This window comes from Drosophila suzukii, unplaced genomic scaffold, assembly GCF_043229965.1.
Source record: "Drosophila suzukii unplaced genomic scaffold, CBGP_Dsuzu_IsoJpt1.0 scf_7, whole genome shotgun sequence".
NCBI lineage: Eukaryota > Metazoa > Arthropoda > Insecta > Diptera > Drosophilidae > Drosophila > Drosophila suzukii.
This window is the reverse complement of record NW_027255939.1, coordinates 1,171,984-1,197,407: the sequence shown is the minus strand read 5'-3', so window position 1 is coordinate 1,197,407 and position 25,424 is coordinate 1,171,984. Positions and strand designations below refer to the sequence as shown.

General features: G+C 35.9%; 1 protein-coding gene across 7 annotated transcripts in view; it reads right to left on the bottom strand.

Moving 5' to 3' along the window:
* The window catches only part of Nipped-B (Nipped-B cohesin loading factor), a 303,163-nt gene that overhangs the window by 155,173 nt on the left and 122,566 nt on the right, over positions 1-25,424 (bottom strand). For all 7 annotated transcript variants that reach the window (XR_011605804.1, XM_070999324.1, XM_070999319.1 and 4 more), the window contains 3 exons: positions 5,568-5,892; positions 5,275-5,503; positions 5,021-5,215 (listed from right to left, as the gene is read on the bottom strand). Coding sequence is in view for 6 of the 7 variants with exons in the window: in XM_070999324.1 (XP_070855425.1) it covers positions 5,021-5,215; positions 5,275-5,503; positions 5,568-5,892 (749 nt within the window). In the remaining variant the exon portion in view is untranslated. The remainder of the gene's footprint in view (positions 1-5,020; positions 5,216-5,274; positions 5,504-5,567; positions 5,893-25,424) is intronic.

The following is a 25,424-nucleotide window of genomic DNA, read 5'->3' as shown; positions in this document are numbered from 1 at the left end:
AGATTCGTCGCAAAGTATGTCGTAGGTTTTCGACCGATATAATTCAAAGTGCGATCCAAAATAAACAAAACTTGTTGAATCTAGCGCCTCCTGGAGGCGCCATCAATATGTCGACTGGTGCGACAGAATCTGCTTTCCTTATCGATTGTCAAGTGAGAATATCATGACATTTTATTGATTGAAAGTGAAGTTATTGCGTTTTAAGTCTCAGTTTGTTTGTGTTAACGGTGCGAAAATTAGCTTACACATTCTTTTCATTTGCGAGCAAGACCGGTTGCGTTTTATCTGCGTACAGTGAAAATATTGGAGAACCAAGAATCTGTTTATTTCTCGAAATTTTGCTGCAGTGGGATTTTCCCCTTCTTTTCTGGTAAGTGTTTTTTTTGGCGGTAGACTGGTCAAAGCAGCAAAAAACATGGCGGATGCCCCCCTGACACAGATTCTAGTAGTGGCAGATAGAGCTGGATCTTTTCGTTTCAAAAAATTGATTTAATCGAACTAAAACGGTTGTATTTAAAAAAGAGAAAAGGACTTAAAAATCTTTGTACAAAAGAAAATAAACATTCAAATTCAATATATTTCTTAAAAATACCAAACGCTTAAAATAGTAAAAAACTTTAAAATAATAAGAAACTTCAGTTTACACATTTATTGTTTTGATATTGTATGTAAAAAACAGATCATTCTATTTTTTTAGAGATCATATACACATTCACAGTCCTGCCACCAACTACCAACCTATATAATTAAAAAGAAAGAAATTGTAAATACATAATAGACGAAAAATAGATTTCAACTACAAACCTTGTTTTAAGAAGCGTCACATCGAATTTCACAACAAATTGCAATGTTGGCCAAAAGAATCTATTCTCAAAACAAGGAAGAAGGCTATAGTCGAGTACCTCGACTATCAGATACCCGTTACTCAGCTAAATAGAGATATGCAAGTAGCAAAGCGAGATTTAAATGCGCCACCTACCAGCGGTATACGGATTTAAGCGTTATGGGCGTTAGAGTGGGCGTGGCACTCTACTGAAACACACTTGCGCTGCGTAAGAAGCTCAGGAATCTGCACGCCAAATCTCAATAGCCTAGCTCTCATATTTTCCGAGATCTCAGCGTTCATCCGGACGGCTAGTGATCCTGATCAAGAATATATATACTTTATGGGGTCGGAAACGCTTCCTTCTGCCTGTTACATACTTTCCGACGAATCTAGTATACCCTTTTACTCTACGAGTAACGGGTATAAAAATTGTTTTGTCGGGGGTAAAGAATCGATTAAATCGAATCGGAAACCAGCTCTAGTAGTCAAAATCAACAAGAGACCGATTGGTTTCAATACAGCCAACTAAGGCGAGATCATTGGAAATCTGAGAAACTCCAAAAATCTTATTAGAAAGGTATGCAAGGGTGTCATCAAACTCATGCAAGGTAACGGTAAAGTAGAACATATGGACACAAGAGAAAAAGATATGGAAGACACACACAGACACATCAATAATGGCGGGTCACATTGTACAGTCAATCAAAAACAATAAAAACGATGTAGACCTTTTTCTAAATGACAAAAACGTTGGTGTAGCCATATTTCAAGTAGTTATTTTACATGACCTATCTTTTAGTAAAATAACGAACTTTAACCTTTTAGAAAAACATAGTAAAGATGGCTATAGAGGGGTAAAAAAGGTTTAAATGTCAAAAGATTACGATACAAAACGCGACAAAAATCCAAAAAACAAGAAAGGAAGTTAGCTTCGGCAAGCCGAAGTTTGTATACCCTTGCAGTTATAAGAAATAATAAATGTTAGTAACACCATGTTAAATTTTTAAGGATTGTTGCTAGCTTCAGTGATATTTGTGTAAAATTAAATTTGCAATGCTGAAAAGTTAAAATATTCTATATCCCAGAGCAATAGAAAATACGATCAAAATCAACAAAGCAAAAGTTTTTTTTTAAATATTTATTTCATTGTTTCTCTGACCGATTCTTTGACAGCTATATGTTAGAGTCGTCTGATTTTTATTCAACTTAATTCGAAATTCTTCAAAAAACAAAAATGTTTTTCCTAATAGTATAAGATGATATGTCAAACAAGAAAGGAAGTTAACTACGGCAAGCAGAAGTTTATAAACCCTTGCGTTATAATTATTAAATTTAATTTGAAATTTTTAGAAATACAAAAATGTTATTCTTAATAGTATAAGATAATATGCCAAAAATAACCAAAGCTATGATTTGTTTCATATTATTTTCCCACCAATTTTCCGATCGTTCCTATGGCAGCTATATGATATTGCCGTCCGGTTCAGCTAACATTAAATTCGAAATTCAAAACTAATTAAAAAATGTTATTTCCAGGCGTGGGACGTTATATATTAAGAAACACCAAAGATATACTCTTTTTTCCGATTATTCCTTTGGGAGCTATAATATATAGTTTTCCGGTCCGGCTGGTTCCGACTTATATACTACCTGCAAAAGATATAAGACTTTTGAAAAAGTTTCAGCCTGATTGCTTTAAAACTGAGAGACCAGTTTGCGTAGAAACGGACGGACGGACGACTCGTCTAGTGATGCTGATCAAGAATATATATAGTTTATGGGGTCGGAAACGTCTCCTTCACTGCGTTGCAAACTTCCGACTGAAATCATAATACCCTCTGCAAGGGTAAAAAAATTCCTATTCCACTAGATTTATTTCCGTTATTTTAGTTAAAAGATATGTGGCAAACATCGGTTTTTGTATTCTTAGCTATATCGCGGAGCTTGTAGGTGATGGCACAAAAGTATACATGAGAGTTTTACTGACAAGGACCCAACATCTTAAATTGAAATAATTTTTATTTTTCTTGGAATTTATTGTCCACTGTATGCTTTAGTTTCGGTTTAACGCGATTTCATGAGAAAATTTGATTGAATTTGTTATAGCAATAAAATCGTTTTTTTAGTTTTATTATCTGCTGCTTTATGTTGTCACATTTAAAATAAGTCAAGGCAATCTTTGAAATGCGAGTAAAAATGTATATTTTTATGCATAGAATATTTTTATATTTATTTAAATCGTCTTCAGAATAAAATATTAAAAAATTCGCAAACATAACCAAATTGATTTGGAGATTAGTCTGTATAAAAAATGTTATATTCTGAAGACGATGTACTTGTTTATTCGGATTCTATAGGTTGCCATGACTTATTTTAAATTTGACAACATACATACATGAGAATAAAAAAAATGATTTTATTGCTACAACAAATCCAATAAAATATCCTCATGAAACTGCTTTAAACCGAAATAAAAGCATACAGTGGACAATAGATTCCGAGAAAAATAAAAATTACTTCCATTTAAGATTTATTTTTTAGGGGCGCTTTTGGATCAAAGAAATTATTAAAAACTTGGGAGTTTTAACTTTGGCCATGGGGATTATTTTTTAGTTATCGTTTTGTATTAAGAGTGTGTTTAGGGTAAGGCCAATTGGATAGGCCACGTAATTTAAAATGTCGGCAAACATCGGTTTTTTTGTAATTTTACCTATACCGCGAAATTTACTCAGGAGGATCCAATAATCATGTAACTCAAAATGGTTAATGAAAATTTTACATGCGTAACAGGGTAATTGGAGCTGTATGCACCCTGGTTTAATTAACGTGCTCTGCGCAAAGACCCCCAGAATTGGCATGCCAAATCCAAAATTTGTACCTTTTATATGTTTCGAGATCTCAGACGGAAAGACAGGCGGCCTCGTTTGACTTGGCTAGTGATCCTGTTCAAGAATATATATATATTCTAGATTCTACATACTTTCAAACGAATGTAGTAGATCCTTTCACCCTATGAGTAACGGGTATAAATATTTGCAGGCTGTTGTGCGCTCTTCTTAGGAAATATTTCAAGTTCAAAGTCGCAAGTTAAGAACGACTTTTACTCATTTAAAGAACAATAAAGAGACATATCTTAGAACGCAAAATTTAATTCCAGCACATGGCTTCCGGGAAAGTCATGGAAAAATCAAGCAAGTCAACAGAGTAACATCAGAAATCCGAACTCCATTCGAACATCGCGAATACTGTTGAGAAATGGCTATCAGACTAGAGTATTTAAATATACGAGCAAAAGTGTTTACAAAACATTTACCCTCTATAACCAAAAGTGCCCTTCGCTTACATTGAATTGTACTCGGAACGACGTGCCGAATCTCGTTATACGCCTTGACAGACGATTTACCTGGCGGAGACATATTTAATGCAAGAAACTTTCAACTAAAACTCAGAAAAAACTAACTACATTGGCTGATTATACCACGGTCGCCCCTATGGACTTACGGATCCCAGCTCTTGGTTAACGCGAGCAACAGCAATATAAACATAATAGAGCGCGCATAAACGTGTTCGAAACGAAAACATCCACAAGGCACTTCGTATCATACTAGTTAAGATAAACAACAAGCGACCCAACATAACAAGCTCTCTTTTCACCCAAATTTAGCTCCGGTTTTTAACCGAACCCGTCTTTGCCGTGAATAAGAAATTCCAACACTACAGCACTTATAGTTTCAGAGATGAATGCGTTAACACGGAGATATGTACAGACGGATAGGCGGACATGGCTAAATCGACTTGGCTAGTGATCCTGATCAATATATGTATATACTGTGTAGAGATGTAAATGCATCCTTCTAACTTTTACATACTTTCCAACTCTTTTACTTTACAAATAAAGAGTATAAAATCTATACCCCTTTAGAAAAAAAGAAAACATGATCAAAAACAACGAAGACATTTTTAATCCGATTCATGTTTTCCGATCCCAATTATATTTTACTTTCAATAGAAATAAAACTTTTGTAAAAGTTGTACGTAGATAAGTAAAAACCCATTTCAAGGGGCCAAAAATATAGTATTTTCAAGTCGTTTTTCTCAAAAACTTATTAAATAAATTTATAAAATGTATAAAAATTAATGGGAATTGCATAATAAAATTAAATAAAATGTATTAAAAAAATTGTTGATACTGACTTTGTCATTTTTTATACATGGTGTGAACCACATTTTCATAAAAACTTCAGTAACCAGTTTTTGTATGCCGTCTTCATCATTTACACGTCGTATCATTTTAACACAAATTTCGGGAATTTTTTCAAAATTCGGATATTCTATACAAATATCACGTAAAATTTTAATGACTCTTTTTCGAACGGAAACTCCAGTGTCCTAGAAATAAATAATATTTTATAGATGTTTTAAAATTGTTTGTTTTTAATGTCTCTTACCAAAATTCGAGTAGACAGCATGTCGTAATACTGATCGATTAATTCTTGATTGCTGAGAACAAACTTTCCCACCAAATCGACCGCAGCTTCTCGTACTGAAATAGCTGTATCTAGGAATTTCTGATTTACTCCCATTTGCATGTCTTTCCGTTTCAGTACCAACGGGTCAACTTCCACAATGTTTGCAAGGCATTTCATTGCGCGAGTCCGTACTGCTATTGAGGGTTCACTGTATCATATTAAGAACTTAGAGTTAGTTCAGCTGTAAGAAGGACACTCCAATTTATACTCACTTAACGACTAAAATAATTTTTTTTAAGCATCCATCGAATGATTGACTGAAAGGCCGTTTAGTAGCTAGATACTGCGCTATGAGCTGTGCATTATTATAATCTATGTATGTTTTTATGTGCTGATTGGATGAGTGGTTTTGTTCGCCAGAAACGGAAAATGGCTTAATTTTGTTAATTAAATATTGCTTTCTTTCCTCTAAGGCATTAAATACTTCAATATTTAGCTCAAAATCAGTATTGTCAATGTAGGGATTTCCAATTTTTTTTATATCTTCAGTATCAATTTCTTCACACGATCCAGAATCAGATGTATCCAAATATTCACCTTAAAAAAATTAAACAAATTATGTTTATTTTGCATGTTATTTTAAAGAGAACGTAATAGGGAGAGTGGCCTAGGTATACTTATGGATAAGGCCAACTGTTCTAAGTTGTTTAAACCACCGCAATAGCTGCAACATTTAAAATATTTTATTAAATTTCTAAATTTAAACAAGGAAGAACGCTATAGTCGAGTACCTCGACTATCAGATACCCGTTACTCAGCTATATGGAGATATGCAAGCAGCAAAGCGAGATTAAAATGCGCCACCTACCGGCGGTATACAGATTTAAGCGTTATGGGCGTTAGAGTGGGCGTGGCAAATTTTTTTTTGGATCAATCGATAGGTATCGACGAGACCAATACATTTCAGTTAAAATTTTTTATCTAGCATGAAAATTGTGGGCGTCACAGGTTTTCGCGGTTTGTGGGCGTTAAAGTGGGCGTGGCAAACTTTTTTTTGGGTCAATCGATAGGTATTGATGAGAACAATACATTTCAGTTAAAATTTTTATTCTAGCATCAAAACTGTAGGAGCCACAGTTTTGGGCGGTTTGTGGGCGTTAGAGTGGGCGTGGCACTGTGCCGAAACAAACTTGCGCTGCGTAAGAAGCTCAGGAATCTGCACGCCAAATCTCAATAGCCTAGCTCCCATAGTTTCCGAGATCTCAGCGTTCATCCGGACGGACAGACAGACGGACAGACGGACAGACGGACAGACGGACAGACGGACAGACGGACATGGCTAGATCGACTCGGCTAGTGATCCTGATCAAGAATATATATACTTTGTGGGGTCGGAAACGCTTCCTTCTGCCTGTTACATACTTTCCGACGAATCTAGTATACCCTTTTACTCTACGAGTAACGGGTATAAAAATGGTAGCATCAATCCTGTACTTCAAAACACAATAAAACAGAATTTAAAAAAAAAATCAATTTTATCCACTAATTCAAGGATGTATTTATTTTTTGTATTTTCAACTTTCGTGGAAATTTAAAAATCAAGAGAGAAAGCTAAAGTCGAGTGACTCGACTATTATATACAAATTTGATTTATTAACTAATCAAACGAAAACACCTCTTAACGAGGTAAAAAAAATAGTGACGACCGCGCCCTTAACATACAAAAGTCCTTATCATAATTTGTGACGAAAAAAATTTTACATTCGAAAAAAAAACTATTTCTAAAATTAACTTTTTCGGCCCGCTTCAGAAAAATATTTAAGATTTTACACACACGAACCAGCCGGATCGGACCACTATGTCTTATAGCTCCCATAGGAATAATCGGAATTTTTTTTTTAATATTTCTTTGCTGTTTTTTAACATATAACCTCCTACGCTTGGAAATAACATTTTTTAATTAGTTCTGAATTTCGTATTTAATTTTATCAAAATCGGACGACTATACGATATAGCTGCCATAGTAACGATCGGAAAATTGGTGAGAAAATAATATGAAACAATTATAGCTTCGGTGTTTTTTAACATATAACCTCCTACGCTTGGAAATAACATTTTTTAATTACTTCTACACTTTGAAATTAATTTTATAAAAATCGGACGACTATATCATATAGCTGCCATAGGAGCGATCGGAAAATTAGTGGGAAAATAATATGAAAAAAGATATAGCTTCGGTGTTTTTTAACATATAACCTCTTGGAAATAACATTTTTACATTTTTTAGTTCTGAATTTCGAATTTAATTTTATCAAAATCGAACAACTATATCATATAGCTGCCATATAATTTTGACATATTATCTTATACTTTTTTTTTGTATTTTTAAGAATTTCGAATTAAATTTAATAATTATAACTGCAAGAGTATACAAACTTCGGCTTGCCGAAGTTAACTTCCTTTCTTCTTAGTTCATGAATTTCGGGTTTGCAAAATGTAGCTTTTTTTAACTGTCTTCCCGATAAACTTGCGAGTTTTTCCAAAATTTTCAGGACCGGCAATAGAGTTTGAATACGCACAAAACAAGTTCAATGCTCAGGCAATGTTTCAACTCGTAAATGTGGCCATTTATTTAACAACTTTCAAATGGTACTTTTTACAGCAATGTGTCGTACGTCAAAAGTTGAGAAATCTCAAGAACTATACATCCTGAAATTTAATGTGAAATCGTTAGAGCCGTTTTTGAGAAATCAGAAAAAATGATGAAAAAAATCGGAATAAAAAAATTTCGAAAGACGTATAGACGAATAGAAAAGACGAATAGTATTTAGAAATGCCTTTCTAACGACATACAGCACAAACCTGAAGCTTAAGTAGTTCACAAGTTAAGGGTGTGTAAATTTTAGGTATTTAAAGCTCTTTTCCCGCCAAACTAGCTAATTTTTCCCAAAGTGCTAGAACTAAAGTTTCTTACGTTAGGCTGTTTAACATCATATCAAATTTCCAGGACTAGCTTTCCAAACTAGCTAGTTTTTCCAAAAATGGTAGAACTAATGTTTCTTATATTGAGCTGTTTAGCATCATCTAAAATTTTCAGGATCCCAAAACATCATTTTGGGACAAACTGACAAACAGAAATGTTTTTTTCATTTTGAGAAGTCCCCCACAATCTTGTTTTGCGTATTACTTTTGAACGGAGCATCCGATTTTTACAGTTGAGGTGTCATTCGACGCGTATTCGAAGTATTATGATGATAAGTATTTATCCTCACCGGCCCCAACAGATCCAATTTTCCAAATTTTCACTTTTACACTTTTACCACTCTTTCTCCCAAACTAATTGGTTTTCTTAAAGTCGTGGTATACAAACCTGTTTGTTTTTGCAATACCTTGATGTATCACTCGTAACCATCGGACGATTACTGTAGAGTCGCCTTCGCACATCCTCCTGGTGCGCTTCGTCCCTACGTGGACTGCCGTCCACAGTGATGGTCCGATTGCACAGACTTTTGGCACGTCAAATAGATATTGACAAAAAAAATTAAATTTACGTGGCACTCTGTTGAACCAAACATGGACTTTATAGGCACTACTAGAATCTGAATGTCAAATTTGTACTCTTTAGCTTAAAAAATAAGAAAGGAAGTTAACTTCGGCAATCCAAAGTTTGTATACCCTTGCAGTTTTAAGAAATAATCAATGTTAGTAACACCACGTTAAATTTTTAGGGATTGTTGCTAACTTCACTGATATTTGCGTAAAATTAAATTTGCAGTGCTGAAAAGTTAAAATATTTTATATCCCAGAGTAAAGGAAAATACGATCAAAATAAAGAAAGCAAAATTTGTTTAAAAAATAATTATTTCATTATTTCTTTGACCGTTTCTTTGACAGCTATATGATTTAGTCGTCCGATTTTAAGTAAATTTACTAATTCGAAATTCCTAAAAATACAAAAAATTTAAATCCCAATAGTATAAGATAATATGTCACAAAACACCGAAGCAACAATTTGTTTCATATTGTTTTGCCACCAATTTTCCGATCGTTCCTATGGCAGCTATATGATATAGTCGACCGATTTTGATAAAATTAAATTCGAAATTCAGAACTAATTAAAAAATGTTATTTCCAAGCGTAGGAGGTTATATGTTAAACAAGGGAGAACGCTTTAGTCGAGTACCTCGACTATCAGATACCCGTTACTAACCTAAAGGGACCAGTGGGAAATGGAGAAATGCAAGCAGTAAAGCGAGATTGAAATGCGCCACCTACCCGCGATCTCAATATATGGTTATGTGGACGGTAGACAGATTTAGGCGTGATGGGCGTTAGAGTGGGCGTGGCAAACTTTTTCTGGGGTCAATCGATAGGTATTGACGAGACTAATACATTTCAGATAACATTTTTTTCTAGCATGAAAATTGTGGCCGCCACAGGCTTAGGCGGTTTGTGGGCGTTAGAATGGGATTGCCAAACTTTTTTTTTGGATCAATCGATAGGTATTAACAAGACTAAAACATTTCAGTTAACATTTTTTATTTAGCATCAAAATTGTTGGCACCACAGATTTGGGCGGTTTGTGGGCGTTAAAGTGGGCCTGGCATCTTCGCGTAACAAACTTGCACTGCTTACACGGCTACGGAATCTAAATATGAAATCTCCATTTTCTATCTTTGATAGTTTCCGAGAAATCCGCGTTTATATTTACGATTTTTAGAAGTTTGTGGGCGGCTTATGGGCGTGGCGAACTTTTTGGGTTAATCGATAGGTATTGATGAGGACAATACATTTCAGTTATTCTAGCACCAAAACTGTAGGAGCCACAGTTTTAGGCGGTTTGTGGGCGTTAGAGTGGTCGTGACACATTGCTGAAACAAACTTGCGCTGCGTAAGAAGCTCAGGAATCTGCATGCCAAATCTCAATAGCCTAGCTCCTATTGTTTCCGAGATCTCAGCGTTCATCCGGACGGACAGACAGACGGACATAGCTAGATCGACTCGGCTAGTCATCCTGATCAAGAATATATATACTTTATGGGGTCGGAAACGCTTCCTTCTGCCTGTTACATACTTTCCGACGAAAATAGTATACCCTTTTACTCTACGAGTAACGGGTATGAAAACAACAACGATATTATTTGTATACCCTTGCAGAGGGTATTATGATTTCAGTCAGAAATGTGCAACGCAGTGAAGGAGACGTTTCCGACCCCATAAAGTACATATATTCTTGATCAGCATCACTAGACGAGTCGATCTAGCCATGTACGTCTGTTCGTCTGTTTCTACGAAAACTACTCTCAGTTTTAAAGCTATCGGGCTGAAACTTTCCGAAAAGTGTTCCTTCTTTTGCAGGTAGTATATAAGTCGGAACCAGAAGTATCGGAAAACTATATCTTCAAGATCCAATAGGAATAAAGACAACTAGTTAAATTTTAATAATAAACAAATTATTTATCATTTCGATAATTTATTTAAAACAAATAACTTTTAAAGAAAGTTTTTTCTTTACATTTAAATAATTTCCAAAAATTAAAACAAAAAAATTATTAAAAAAAAAATATAATTACCGCCAAAAGGGAAAGTACGTTGAATAAGTTCAGTTTTGGGAATGCATTAGAACTCTTTATAGAACGCTTTACCGAACAGCAGAAAAGTACATAATATTCCTAGAACGTGTCAACAAAGCAAAATGAATTAATCGGGGCGGGAGCGTTCTTATGGCCACTGCTGGAGGACCTGCTCATTTGTTCCACATCCAAGTTATTGAAATTACTTGACAAAATATTTTCTTCTGCAAAGTAGATTCTGTTTTAATGCTGCTCCGTTAAAAATGTTAATAAACCAATTCATGCAGTCTTAATCATCTAGCTAGTATAGGTCCAAATCTGTAATACACTAACAGACAATATGTGTTTATACTTTTCGAAGGATCCTGTTTAAAAATGTTTAAAATGTTAAAAAAATACAGTTTGAAAAAAAAAATGAAATACTGTTTGTTTCCGTAATTGTGCAAATTCGACATAAGTTAAACATTAAAAGTTCCTGGGGTCGTATAGTTTTGATACGGACCTTTTAAAAAGAGGAGAGATCTGCCAATTAAGAAACCTCTTTTTGTCCTAAAAAACTTTATCTTTTTGGTTAAATTTTTTTTCATGGGAAGAAACATATATTTTAGTGGCAAAAAACACACTTGCGAATTCTTTGCATGTGTCAATGAAGTATTCGGTTGCATTTTATTCTTAATTTAATTTATCCCAATTGAAGAATAATGAAAACTACGAATTATTGTGAAAAGGAATCCCATAACAAATGATTGAATTTCTTCCTTGAAATGCTTCTTATTGGTTTATGCAATTTTTAGCCTTTTTACTAACGACCTGTTCATATTCTCAACTTCTCCATTGGCTTGAGGCCAATAAGGTGGCGATGTTACTTGATCTATTCCGCATTGCTTACAGTATTCCTTAAATTCTGCACTAACATGTTGTCATCCGTTGTCAGTTTTTAACTTTTTAGGATAGCCTAATCTGGTGAAAATTTCTTTCATGGCACTGATATTGATGAGATGGATTTTAGAAACTTGTATTCCTTATACCTCGAATAATAGTCGATGAAAACTAGGATGTGTTCGCTGTTAGGTAAAGGTCCCAATAGGTCTGTAGCTACAAAAATCCATGGTCCTTCTGGAAATGTGGTTCGTTTCATAGCAGTGGGGTTTAATGCTTGCGATACCATTATGCAATCTCTGCATGACCTGACAAATTTCTCCGCGTCTCGATCTATTTGTGGCCACCATACCTTGGACCGTAATCGTCGCTTCATAGCTGGCTCTCCTGGATGGCCTCAGTGTGCCAACGTTAGAATTGCCTGTCTTAACGCCGATGGAATAACTATCAAATAAGTGAGAGTTCATGTCTGAACGGAGACAGATTGTTTGACGATGATGCGTTCCACGATTTATTCGCAGGCACGACATTGCATCTACGTTTCCCTGCAATTTCAGTGCTCATCATGGACGACGAAGTCGCGTTTTCGATTACGTGGAGAATGCTATGTTCGCCTTTCATGTCGTAGAAATATCCTGGGTTTAGTTTACACAGTCGAGAAAAGGTATCCGCAATGTTCTCCTTTCCGGTTTTATATTTTACTATGTTCATCGGTTCATCGTCTCCATGAAATTGTAGCAATACAGCTCCTAATACAACCGGACTGGCGTCTGCAATTAACTGTGTTTTGTGCTTTGGATTGAAATACTGCAAGTTTCGAATTTTCGCCAGACAGGATTTTAGTTTATCAAACGCATCCTGTTCCTTAGCACCCAGATGAACTTCTCATCATTTCTGAGCAGTCGTCGCAATGGGTCAGTTTTATTTGCTAACTCTTCGAACTACCTCCGAGTCTCCTCCTTGTTCTTTGGAGGCCGAAAAGATGTGATGGTGTTAATTTTCTCTGGATCGGCCTCGATGCCATAATTCGATAAAATGTGACCCAAAAAATTTAATTTAGACGCTTTGTAGTCACATTTCTTTTCATTTAATAATGCGTTGTTTTCTTTTAGGAGGCCAGGAACTCTTTTCAATGCTTCATTGTGCTCGTCGTCAGTTTTTCCAAAAACGATGATGTCATCTATGTAATTTAGGATATTTGAAGAACCCGACAATAATTGTTCAAGCCTCCTTTGGAATATCTCTGGTGCCGAGTTGACTCCAAACATCAATCGCTTATAAGGAAATAATCCTAACGGACTTATAAACGTTGTTATTTCTCGACCTTGCTTATGTAGATCGAGTTGGTGGAGAAATATCTAGCATCTCTGAGTTGAGTCATGAACGCTTCAAATGTCGGTAAAGGGTGATTTTCCCTACAAATGGCTTGATTTGCTCGCATAATCAAATGTCTCCATTTTCTTTAAAAACTAAAACCATTGGTGAAATCCAGGCACTTGGTCTATTTACAGGTTCAATAAAATCGCGCCTTAGAGCATCCTGAATCTTTTCGCGAAACTTTTTTTCTAATGCGATTGGTATCCTTCGCATGGGCTGTTCTACTGGTTTTATGTCCTGATTTATTGCCAATTTGACACTGTCCCCCTTCCACTTCGAAAAGCTGATACCTCCTCAATATGATTCACCTGCAGACCGAGCCGTAACACATCCAACTTAACTGCAGTTTGCCGTCCCAGCAATGACTGTTTTCCTCTTTCAATGACGATAAAGGAGGCAATCATTTCAGCGTGCTTACCAACAGAAATTGGTGCCTTGAATACGCTAATTACATTTAAAATTTGGTCCGAAGCGTACCCTTTGAACTGGTTCTGTGAGTTGGGGCGAACATTGAACACTGTGGCTTTATTCCTTTTAAGAGTGGACCAGTCGTCTTGACAGATGAGATTATAGCGAGACCCCGAATCAATGATCAAAACAAGGAAGAACGCTAGTCGAGTACCTCGACTATCAGATACCCGTTACTCAGATAACAAACTTTAAAATAAGTAAGCCGCGCACTTTGTTCTCTCTCCCTTGCTCTCATTTCTCGGCTCTGGTTTTGTTTCAGCCAGCGCCAAGAATGAGAAAGCAACACATAAAATAGACAAAAAACATTTATATTTATGTATGCTTGCTAAACATACACAATTTTAAGGCACATTCTGTATTACAAAATATTTGGTTGAATAGCTTTGTTTGAAAGAATTCTATTTGCCGCGGATAATTAGATTGCAATTTTTTACATCCACACATGCATAAACACATACATGTATGTATGTACATACATACTGTGGGAACCTGTACCTCCGATGATCTCTGAAAGCGAGAGAGCGAGTCATAATGACTCTCAATAAGGATATACTTTGACTCTCATCTATTCTTGTTTTCTAGTCTAATTCTTTGGGTCGCAGTGAACAGACCACCGCGCATAAATATATATATAAAATCGATTAACAATTGTTGGTATTATTGGTACGGTTACGGGTTAATACATTGGCGACGAGGTAAAATAAATAGTGAAAGTGAAAGAAAATAAAAAATATACAAATAAATAATAATAATAATAATAAGGAAAAAAATATACGCATAACAAGCACATACAATTGCACTATCCTTTGCACACCGTTCGTCACGTAGGCATAGAACTGGCGTACCCACACCGGCATACATATACGTGCAAGCACATATATGCATGTATGTATATACATATATACATATATACATATATATATATATTTAAAAAAAACGAATACTTATTATATATGATATATGCATGTACATATCTGTGCAAATTGAAAAGAAAATGTGCGGAAGTGAAAGACTATCTGACAAAGATCAGAGGCAGTTAGCCACAAACTAAGCTGACAAAGGTCAGAGACAGTAATAATAATAATAGAAAAAAATGAAAAGAAGTAATCTGAAAAGAAGTTTTCAGAGGCAGTTAGCCATATATGTACTAAGCTTACAAAGGTCAGAGACAGTAACAACAACAAAACGCAGTTGGACGCAGATTAGACTGACAAAAGACAGAGAGAGAGAGAGAGAAAAAAAGCGTACGTATGTAAATACGTTTAGCAAAGTATGTACATAGTATATGATAGGAACTGACTGAAGTCAGTGACAGAATTAAGTGAAGCGAAACTCAGTTTCATTAAATAAATTACAATACAGATATTCAAATTTATTACATATGAACGCGGAATTACCCATTAAACCATTCTTGTGTGAAAGCATTGACAAAGCACTGCTTCGTTGTGAGTGGGAGAAATGGTTGAGAGCATTTTGAAAAGGAACATTCACTGGATGAAATACTCGAAGCTTGTCAAGTTGACGAGGAAATAAGAAAAGAATCAGCGATGATAACAAAGAATTCAGAGGAGCCGGTAAATAGAGTCACGACAAGTAAACCGAAAGGAAATAGCCGAAATTTCGAATGCGGGCGATGTGGACGTTCTGGCCACAAAGATTATGTCCTACTTGTCCAGCTCGACAGTCGAAATATAATCGGTGCGGTCGCCTTGGCCATTTTGGACGAAAATGTAGGACGAATTTAAAAAGGCAACATTTCCAATCGAGATCTACTAACCAAGATGAAACGTGCTCCTACACTAAAAAGCCAAAAACTGAGGATTGTTTCAAAATTAATTGCGATGAGCAAGAAAAATGGATTAAATGCAAAATCGGGGGAGCAGACATATTTATACCCGTTACTCGTAGAGTAAAAGGTATACTAGATTCGTCGGAAAGTATTAAACAGGCAGAAGGAAGCGTTTCCGACCCCATAAAGTATATATATTCTTCTGTCCGTCTGTCCGGATGAACGCTGAGATCTCGGAAACTATGAGAGCTAGGCTATTGAGATTTGGCGTGCAGATTCCTGAGCTTCTTACGCAGCGCAAGTTTGTTTCAGTAGACTGCCACGCCCACTCTAACGCCCACAAACCGCCCAAAACTGTGGCTCCTACAGTTTTGATGGTAGATAGAAAATTTTAACTGAAATGTATTAGTCTTGTCAATACCTATCGATTGACCAAAAAAAAATTTTGCTACGCCCACTCTAACGCCCACAAACCTCCAAAGAAAAAAGCTATGACGTCAGAGCCAGACAATGCGAAATGTTTTTACGCGTGTAAGTGTGTGTATGTAAATAGTTGCCGGCCGAACTTAGCGGCAAAGAAAAAAGCCCTGCTGGCGCTCAGAGAGTGCAAAGTGCTAACTTATTCTTTTGAATAATGAACCCTTTATCTATTTGTCCCATTGACGGGCAAAATCCTTTAAAGATCTGTACATCTTTATTTAACTCTTTCAAAGAATATGAATTAGCTTAATAAATACCTATAGATTGTCCCAAAAAAACTTTTCCGTTTTCAGTCCAATGCTCTCAAACCAAAGTAGTTGGGACAAGCCTTGACACTAGAGCCAGAAAACGACATACATACATACACTTGTCAGAAAAAGTATGCGTACAAACATTTCTGGAAACTTTAGAGTTAAAAAAAAACATGTTAAAAAATCTTAAAAATTGTATTTTAATTTTTACAGATATTATCTTTATTCACCTTCCGTTTAATGAAACTCTTAAATTTTAAAGACTTATACTTTTTCTTATATAAATTTAAATGTACAGAATGGCCCGATTTCGCATCAGAAAAAGTATGCGTACAAAGGAAAAGAATGCAAAAATAACGGTATTAAAAGCTTTTAAATTGCGGTTTTGGCATTGATAACTGTAATTCAAGGTTTGTTTACTTGTTTCTAATCATTTCTGGCATATTCGTGTTGTAACCAGACGTTATTTTTATGATGGGGAAAAAGACAAAAGAAATTAGCCATGATTTGAGGAAAGTCATAGTAAAACTACGTGATGAAGGGAAAACTCTTCGGGAAATTGGTGGGATAGTTGGCAGAACACACTCCTCTGTACAAAGAGTCCTTGAAAATTTCAATGTATCGGGTTCCTGTGAGTCAAAACCCCGCTCTGGTAGACCACCAAAGCTCACTGAGCGTGAGAAGAGAAGCGTTTTGAAGACTGTTAAAATAAATCCAAGGACAACAGCCTCCCAAATTGCAAAGGATATTAAGGAGAAGTATAATAAGGATCTTCATAACGACACTGTATGTAAAATTTTGAAGAAGGAAGACTATAACAGCCGTACTGCCCGGAAGAAACCACTCATATCACAAGTCAACAAAATCAAACGAATGGAATTCTCCAGAAAATTCAATAACAAGCCCCAGGAGTTCTGGAAAAAAGTGATTTTTAGTGACGAAAGCAAGTTTTGCATATTCGGGATAAATGGTCGTACGACGGTGTGGAGAAAAACAGGTACAGCCCTCGAAATCCAAAACCTTGTCCCGACCGTTAAGCACGGTGGTGGTGGCGTTATGGTTTGGGGATGTATGGCGGCCAGTGGAGTTGGAAATCTTGCTTTCATTGAATCCACAATGGATCACAAGATGTATATCAACATCCTAAAAGAAAATTTACATCAAAGCGCCGCGAAACTGGGACTGGAGGATGACTTTTGGTTCCAACAGGACAACGACCCGAAGCATTGTGCCATGAATACGAAACTTTGGTTGCTTTATAATGTAAAGAATCAGTTAAATTCGCCACCGCAGTCCCCAGATCTCAATCCAATTGAGCATTTGTGGGACCTCCTGGAGCGCAGGATCCGCCAGCACACCATTACATAAAAGAACATCCTAAAACAAGTGATGGTCGAGGAATGGAATAAAATATCGGTGGAGGACACAACAAAATTGGTCCAGTCAATGCCAAATCGGTTGGCTGAAGTCCTAAAACGAAAGGGGTATCCGACCTCATATTGAATTCCAGTCCTTTTGACAAAAACATGGAGTTTTCTTATGATTTTTGATTTTGTACGCATACTTTTTCTGATGCGAAATCAGACCATTTTGTAAATTTTAATTTATATAAGGAAAAATATAAGTGTTAGAAAATTAAGAGTTTCATCAAAGGAAAGGTGAATAAAGGTACTATCTGTATAAATTAAAATGAAATTTTAAATATTATAATTATTATTATTAATAACTCTAAAGTTTCCAGAAATTTTTGTACGCATACTTTTTCTGACAAGTGTATGTAAATGTATTTGTCTGCTTCCACCACTAATATACAGTGCTTGCCGAGCGTAATTTATGTGTTACATTGAAAATCCCGCCGACGAAAAAATAAAAATGATGAACTATGATATAAATAAAGTGTTCAACTTTCCCCATCCCTCTCCCCCACAGTTCTCATTTATAAAGACAGTTACTTCTCAAACCAAAGCCACATGCGCGCGAATACTTAACATTCAAAACATTTCTTTTATTTATTTTTTTCGCGCGGTTTCTGAGGGATCAGAATCACTAGCCGATAGCTCGATCTAGCCATGTCCGTCTGTCCGTATGAACGCTGAGATCTCGGAAACTATAAGAGCCAGAATGTTGGGACTTGCCATGCAGAATCCAGTAGGGCCACGCCCAATCTAACACCAACAAATGATTATAACACTAAAAACCCGTCTGGCGCCCACATTTACATATTAATATTTTGGTATAGGTGCATAGGGTATAGGGTATACTGGATTCGTCGGAAAGAATGTAACAGGTAGAAGGAAGGGTTCCGACCCCATAAAGTACATACACTCTTCATCAGCATCACTAGACGACTCGATCTAGCCATGTCCGTCTGTCCGTTTCTACGCAAACTAGTCTCTCAGTAAGCTATCCGTATGAAACCTTTCCAAAAGTCGTATTTCTATTGCAGGTAGTATATAAGTCGGATCGAGTCGGACTGAACGAGGGGCACCGCCGTGTGTCGTACGGTACGAATTCGCGAGATGATAGACGCTTAGATAAATACAGATAGTTTGATATACAGCTGTGTTCATTAAAATAGCAGTGCGACAGAAGCGAAACTATATAACGGTTTATTAGCATAGTCCTTTTCATTAGCTAATCGCTAGTACATCTCTTTTGTAGAATGGATCATAGAGATACAAAACAAGCAAAAACCCCATTAGATCTGTTTCTGGGTTTCTTTCACATTTTTGCACACGGACACAACATTTCGGCTGTTCACTAAAATAGCAGTTTTTGATTTTCTTTCAGGAAAAGTCCCGAAAATGTTTGTAATTTGGTAAAAATTGGTTTTTAATGAAGACAATTATTAAAAATTGAACCATAATACACTATAACTATAGAAAAAAATTAACTTTAGTGGGTAGAGGACCTCATTGCTTCAAGGGAGAAAGGAAAAATTGATTGAGCTTAGAAAGGAGGGTAAAACGTATCAATATATTCAAAGTCCCTTAAAATGTACAGCCAATATGAGTTACTATGCCATAAACTATGAACCGAAGCCCGAAAAACGTTATGCGATACGGAAAACCAAAATTATAGAGCACGTTCGCAAAGCGCGCTTCAGCAAAACTTATCCTTTTGCATCCTGTAGGACTATAAAAGCGGATCTGAGCTTGGGAATCAAGGATGGCACTATTCTCCGAAGTCTGTTCGATGAAAATTTGAATGCTAGAAGTCCACCAAAGGAGCCATTAATTTGTAAAAGACACCCCAAAGACAGGTTGAAGTTTGCCAAAAGCCGCTTGAACTAGCCACTTTCAAAAGGTCGATATATTCTTTGGACAGATGAGTCCTAGCTGGTGTTTTTTGGTGGAACAGTTCAAAATAGTATGTCCGTCGACCACCAAACACCGGGTACCACCCAAAATAAAATCTCAAGGCCGATAAGCAGATGGCCTTAAAATCATGGTATGGGCAAATTTCTCATAGAGTGGTGTGGGCCCCATACGTTTGATCGATGAGATCATGGACCAACATGTTTTCGTAAATATACTAAGAAACGTCATTCTGTCGTATACTGAGGATGAAATGTCCTTAATATGGACATTTCAGCAGGACAATAATCCTAAACACACCAACAAATTGGCCACACCAACATTTAGCCAAAAACAAATTGACGTAATGCCGTGTCCAGCACAGTCCCGGATTTAAATCCGATTGAAAACTTATCGAGGGACATAAGCGTTTTGTTGTCAAAAAATCCCCGACTTCTTAGCCGCAGCTTTGGCAAGTTGTGCAGGAGGGATGGGGTCAGATTTCCCGTAAACGTTGCAAGGACTTGGTGGACTCCACGCCACGTAGGGTTTAGCCTGTAATAGCCAATAAAGGCCATACAACAAAATATTTGGTCATAATCAAATCGATATTTAGTAGGATTAAGTTATTAATGAGCCATATTGAATTTTATCATATTTTTCTTTTAAGACTGCTTTTTCAATGAACACCATAATTCAGTCTTTCTTTTTTGTTATTATCCATATTTGCTAAAATATTGAAGTACCCAACAGGAAAAAACAGCTAAATTATTTAAAAATAAATAATTAAAACTGTTGTATTTAAGTTTTGTTTCAATGATGTGTTTATAATAGTGTTTTTCGATTTTATACGTGCAGGTCGTATGCACTGCTATTTCAATGATCACAGCTGTATATATAAAAGGAAAAAAGTAGGATCTAATTTTTGCGTGAAAATTTAATATTAACCGTTTAAAGAGAGGCAGAGAGTCAAATATTGATATAATAGAAAAGTCTATTATAGTCAGAACATAATACTCATGGAAGTCATAATTAAATCAATATTGATTTAAAATGTAATTTATTGTTAACTTCATGGAACAGAAAAGTTTAGTTGGCTAACAAAAACGCGGTTATCAATTTCACCTAGAATAAGGTTATAAATAAAGACTGTTCCAAGCATCGTTCTGCGGTTGCCTAAGGAGTAAGTAAGTTAGTTAAGAGTAATCTACTAGAACAAGGGGGTAAAATTAAGTTTGCATACCAGTTTAGGCGCCTTGAAAGAAATAGTAACATGAAATAAGGATTTGATGAAAAAGTCATTACCTTAGAACCATTTAAATCTAGCGAATTGTCAGAGCAAGCATGTTTGAAAATTATTCAAATCGATTGTAAGTCGGATTGGCAAGAAGTGTCCTTGTACTGCAGGCATAATTTAACATTATCTGCTTACATTGGTATACGAGAATAAGATATAACTGAGGAAAAGTCATTTATAAATAAAGCAAAAAGTAGCGGCCCTTGGCTCCCTTGTCGGACACCGGAGGTAACGTGGAGTGAAGAATTTTTAAAAGTAATATTTGTACTATAGTGTTAGGATCCATCTTAAAAGATTGAAACGGGTTAATAAAAGTGACCTACTGAGGTGCTGCAAGTGGGAAGTAATAATATTTTCGAAAAGCTTTGGGATCGCTGACAATTTAGAGATACCTTTATAATTGTTTGCTTCCCTTTTTGTGGAGAGGAATTACAAGCGATTCCTTCCACATACGAGGAAATTGTGAAGATTCTAAAGATAAGGTAAATAATATGAGAAGGGGCTTGCATAAGGCCTCCGCGCAATATCTAAGCACGCAGTTGGGAATACCATCAGGACCAGGACACGCTGAAGATCAACAACCGAAGAGCTTTCATTTAAGGTTACGCTTAGTGCTAACAAAATTATAAAATTTTTTTGGGTTTAAATTGCTTTTGTTGCACAGAGAATTTAGCACGGTAAGACTAGACCAAGCACTTAAGTAACTAAATTAATACATTAAGAACCGGTCTGAACTTCTTAAATCCTAGGTTTGTCCGCTCTTTATTGAACCAAGGTGGCTTGTTGGAGACTGACAGAACACAAGAATTAAATAACGAATTCACTGTACTATAGAAAGTATTTGTAGCATTATCCATCTTTTGGGATGAGTAGAGATCGGACCAATAATAGCCTGACATATAAAGATTTAGCCGCTGAAAGTCAGCCTTGCGGAAACAATGTAATCGCTTAGTTAAATTCTCTGATTTTTCTTCTAACACGACTCCAGTGTCGTTTGAGACCTCGAAAGCAGGATGATATTTATATTCGGGCTGTGAAACTGGTGCTACTTTGCACTATGGGAAATTGGCCCACTTTTTGTGGCATTAATTATTAACTTGAAAACGAAGCAACATTTAAAGTTTTGTTTTTAGAATTATGTGTATAAAATTTAAAGGAAGTAAATTAAAAAAAGATGGGCGTGGTCCCTCTTTTTTTATAAAGAAAAAAAAAATGTTTTCTTGTCAATCAAATAAAAAATTGTTTTTTCTTCTTTGTTTTTTTTTTAAAGACCAAACTAATTTTAAAAAAAATGTTGGCGTTTTTAATTTTCCCTTTTTTTAGTGAAATTTTAATTTATTGTATTGTTATCAATTTAAATTTTAACAAAAATACTAAAATCCTATATATTAACGTTAAGTAAGTGAAATGATGTTGTAAAATAATTTTAAAATAATCGTTATTTAATAAGAAATATAATTGCACACTGTTTCTCTTAAGATAACATCGAAACTGACATTTACCAGACAAAAATGAGAGAAATATACCATATTAGGTAGAGGTCTTTAAAGCTACATTTTAGAGAAAGTGCGCAAAAGTGCACTTTTATACTGAGCGAGCTCAATGAGAATTAAATACTCTACAAGATTAAAATGGTTTCAGAGGTGGAAACAGCTGGAATCACTTTGTAGCTCTATTTAAAAATACAAATTAACTTAAAAATTTTGTTTTTTTTTGAGGTTAGAACTAGAACACGAATATACGATAAATACAATTAGGGTATTCAATTGCGTTGCAAACGTTTGAAAAGTGTAAAAGTGTAAGCAGTTCCAACAACAATTTCCATACAAAATAGTTTTCAAGGCCTACAACACCCCAGCCTATGTATACAAATCTGTTGTACTTGTGTAGAAATAGGGGGTTAATAATGGGTAGGAATTTTATCTAAAATACTAAAAATATACTGAAAAGTTGGGTTTAAATCCATGGTAATGACAGTAAAAGGAAAGAAACAAATTTGAATTTTAAATGCAAAAGAAAAAAATGTGTCTTCTGTAAAACAAAATAATTGAATAACAATTTCAATGGAAGAAAAACCCACAAGGAAGAGAGCCAGGGAGGTCGAAACTAAGCGATGGTCATAGCCTTCTTCTCACAAAAATTTAAAAGTTAGCTTTCTTTTGTACGTCAATATCCTGCAACGATGTTTTAAAATAGAGGGCGTTCACAATTCTCGTCTGGCAAACTTACAAAGTTTACACTTTTGCAACGCAATTGAATACCCTAAATATTAAGGTCACAAACACAAGTTACAAGTCCCTCTGATTAGATGGTATTTCAAAAATCTCAGAGCTCTGTTTAGTTTTACACTTTTTGACAATTTAAACTATTAAGAATAATAGGCGCTTTACCAGCGCTGCCACCTCATTGAAGTAAAAACAGGCTTTAACCGCTGATAACTTAACAGTGGTGCGTATTGTTAAACTTTTCTGTTAGTAACATTAGATGTTGATGTTATCCTAATGCATTCTGATAAACAAAACCTATTTTTAACGACTTTTAAAAAATGGGTTTTGGCCAAAAAAAGTGGTCAAATTCCCCATAGTGCTTTGGACAGAAACACACTGTACGGATTAGATATGGAATTCCTTAACAAGGCTTTTTCCAACGTGAGAGTAGAGTCCACGGCAATTAGGACTCAAACTCCTCGCCTGGATGGTCGATCATGCCTATAAATGGTGTACTTACCAGGAAAAATTTCGGAGTTTAGGACCTTCGGCTTTGACCAGCTCTCAGTAAACATAATAATTTGAGATGCAAAAGAAAGACTATCCGATTACAATTTAGATAGCTTGCTACGCAAGCCTCTGGTATTCTGATAAGAAAGAGTTAAGCTAATTTTCAGTTTTTTGTAAAAGGTGCTAAGGTAGAAGATGAAGGTGGGACACTACTCTGGTCTTGGCTGGGAAGTCTTGTTTATACGGGTCTTTTTATTTTACTTGTATTCTTATTCCTAGTTTCGAATTCATTTACTACCATAAATTTCCGGCCCGAAATCTGCAGGACAGGAATTTTAAAAGACAAATTGTTCCTAGCTTAGGTAAAAATTAAATTTTTCCACGGATATTTTTTTGCCATTAGTTTTTTATGTTGTAATCTTCGGATGTTCGATCAGGGGAAAGCCGAGAAAGAAATATTTGTTGTTTTGGCAGAGCAACAACAAAGACAGCACTGTAGCTTCGACGTACAATGCACAAGTAAGAGCAATAGAAATCACAAAAACAAATTGGAAACAAAATGGATTTATTAAGATTGTGCACAGTATAGAATAAATTTACTCGCGAAGCGAACGAGTTAATGAGCCTTATCAATTTAGGTAGCTAGGTTCGTGTACGGTAAATCTTTTCTGTTTTATAATTTTTTTCTTAGGCACAAAAATATTTTTTCTATATTTTAAAAAAATATTTTTTGAGTTTACTTTTTGATTCGCACAAATCCTTTCATTTTTCACCAGAGATGGGAAATTTATTCCACAAATTACAAAAAAAAACACAATCGCGGTGTTTCAAAGGACGTTTATAAGATCGTCACAGGGTAAGAATCATGGCTCTTCGAAGACGAGCCAAGTCCAACGAAATATGTTTGTGAAGTAGTCGCCAGAAGTGTATAAATCTTGCTGGAGAATACTTCGAAAAACAATAAAAGCATTTTGTATAATAAATATTCGCGTTTTCATTATTAGGGCTGAGATATACATCAAACAAAAACACTTCTTAACGAGTTAAAAATCCAGTGATGATCACATGATCAACAAACAAAAGTTCTGATATCAACTTTTGGGACGAAAATGCATTATATGATCTACTAAATAAATACACTTTTATCACTCGTTACGATCTGACTATCACAGTAGATTTTAATTTTTTCGTGTACGGGTGCGCCATATGATAATATTGAACAACTTTGGAAAAACCAAAAATTCATGGAAAATGTTATATGTTTGTTTACATTGATCCTCTACAATTCATTTGAGTGAGTTCTTAGTGCCAATGTCATTTTTCGAGCATTTTTAATGACTATCTCGAGCATATCTGCCGAAATATTGGCCATTTCGGAGCGAATACTCTCCTTGAGCTCTGTGATGGTCTTGGGCTTGCTCATGTACACTATGATCTTCAGATATCCCCACAAAATGAAGTATGGCAGGGTCTAATCCGGCGAACGACGCGGCTAGTCGATATCGCCGGGCACACAATGTGCGCCAGCATCCACCGATATCGCTTGCCGTCGACTGCTTCGCCATTTTTGAAGAAGAAAGGGCCATTGATGGTTGAGCCAATGGTGTAATAGTCCCTCATGAATGACGTGAGGATTCTCAGTGCCCCAGATGTGGCAGTTCTGTTTATTGACGCCGCCAGACAGGGTGAAATGAGCTTTGTCGGTCAGCGCCGCGGCTTGTCTTCGGGCAACAATCGTTGACTTATATGTATTTTGTTCGGGAACATTCCCAAATCCTTCAACATACGTCGCATCGTTGTGCCACTAACGTTTAAATGCTGCGAACGCGGCTGTTACGATACGGTGGGGTCTTCCTCAACAATGTCCTGTACAGCCGCTATGACAGCACTGGAACGCCTCGGACGTGGTCGGTTGTGTGGCCCACGGTTCGCCACTGAGCCGTGTTCAAAATATCTCTCAGCCAAATGACGAATAGTACGTCGGAAGGCGATTTTTTTC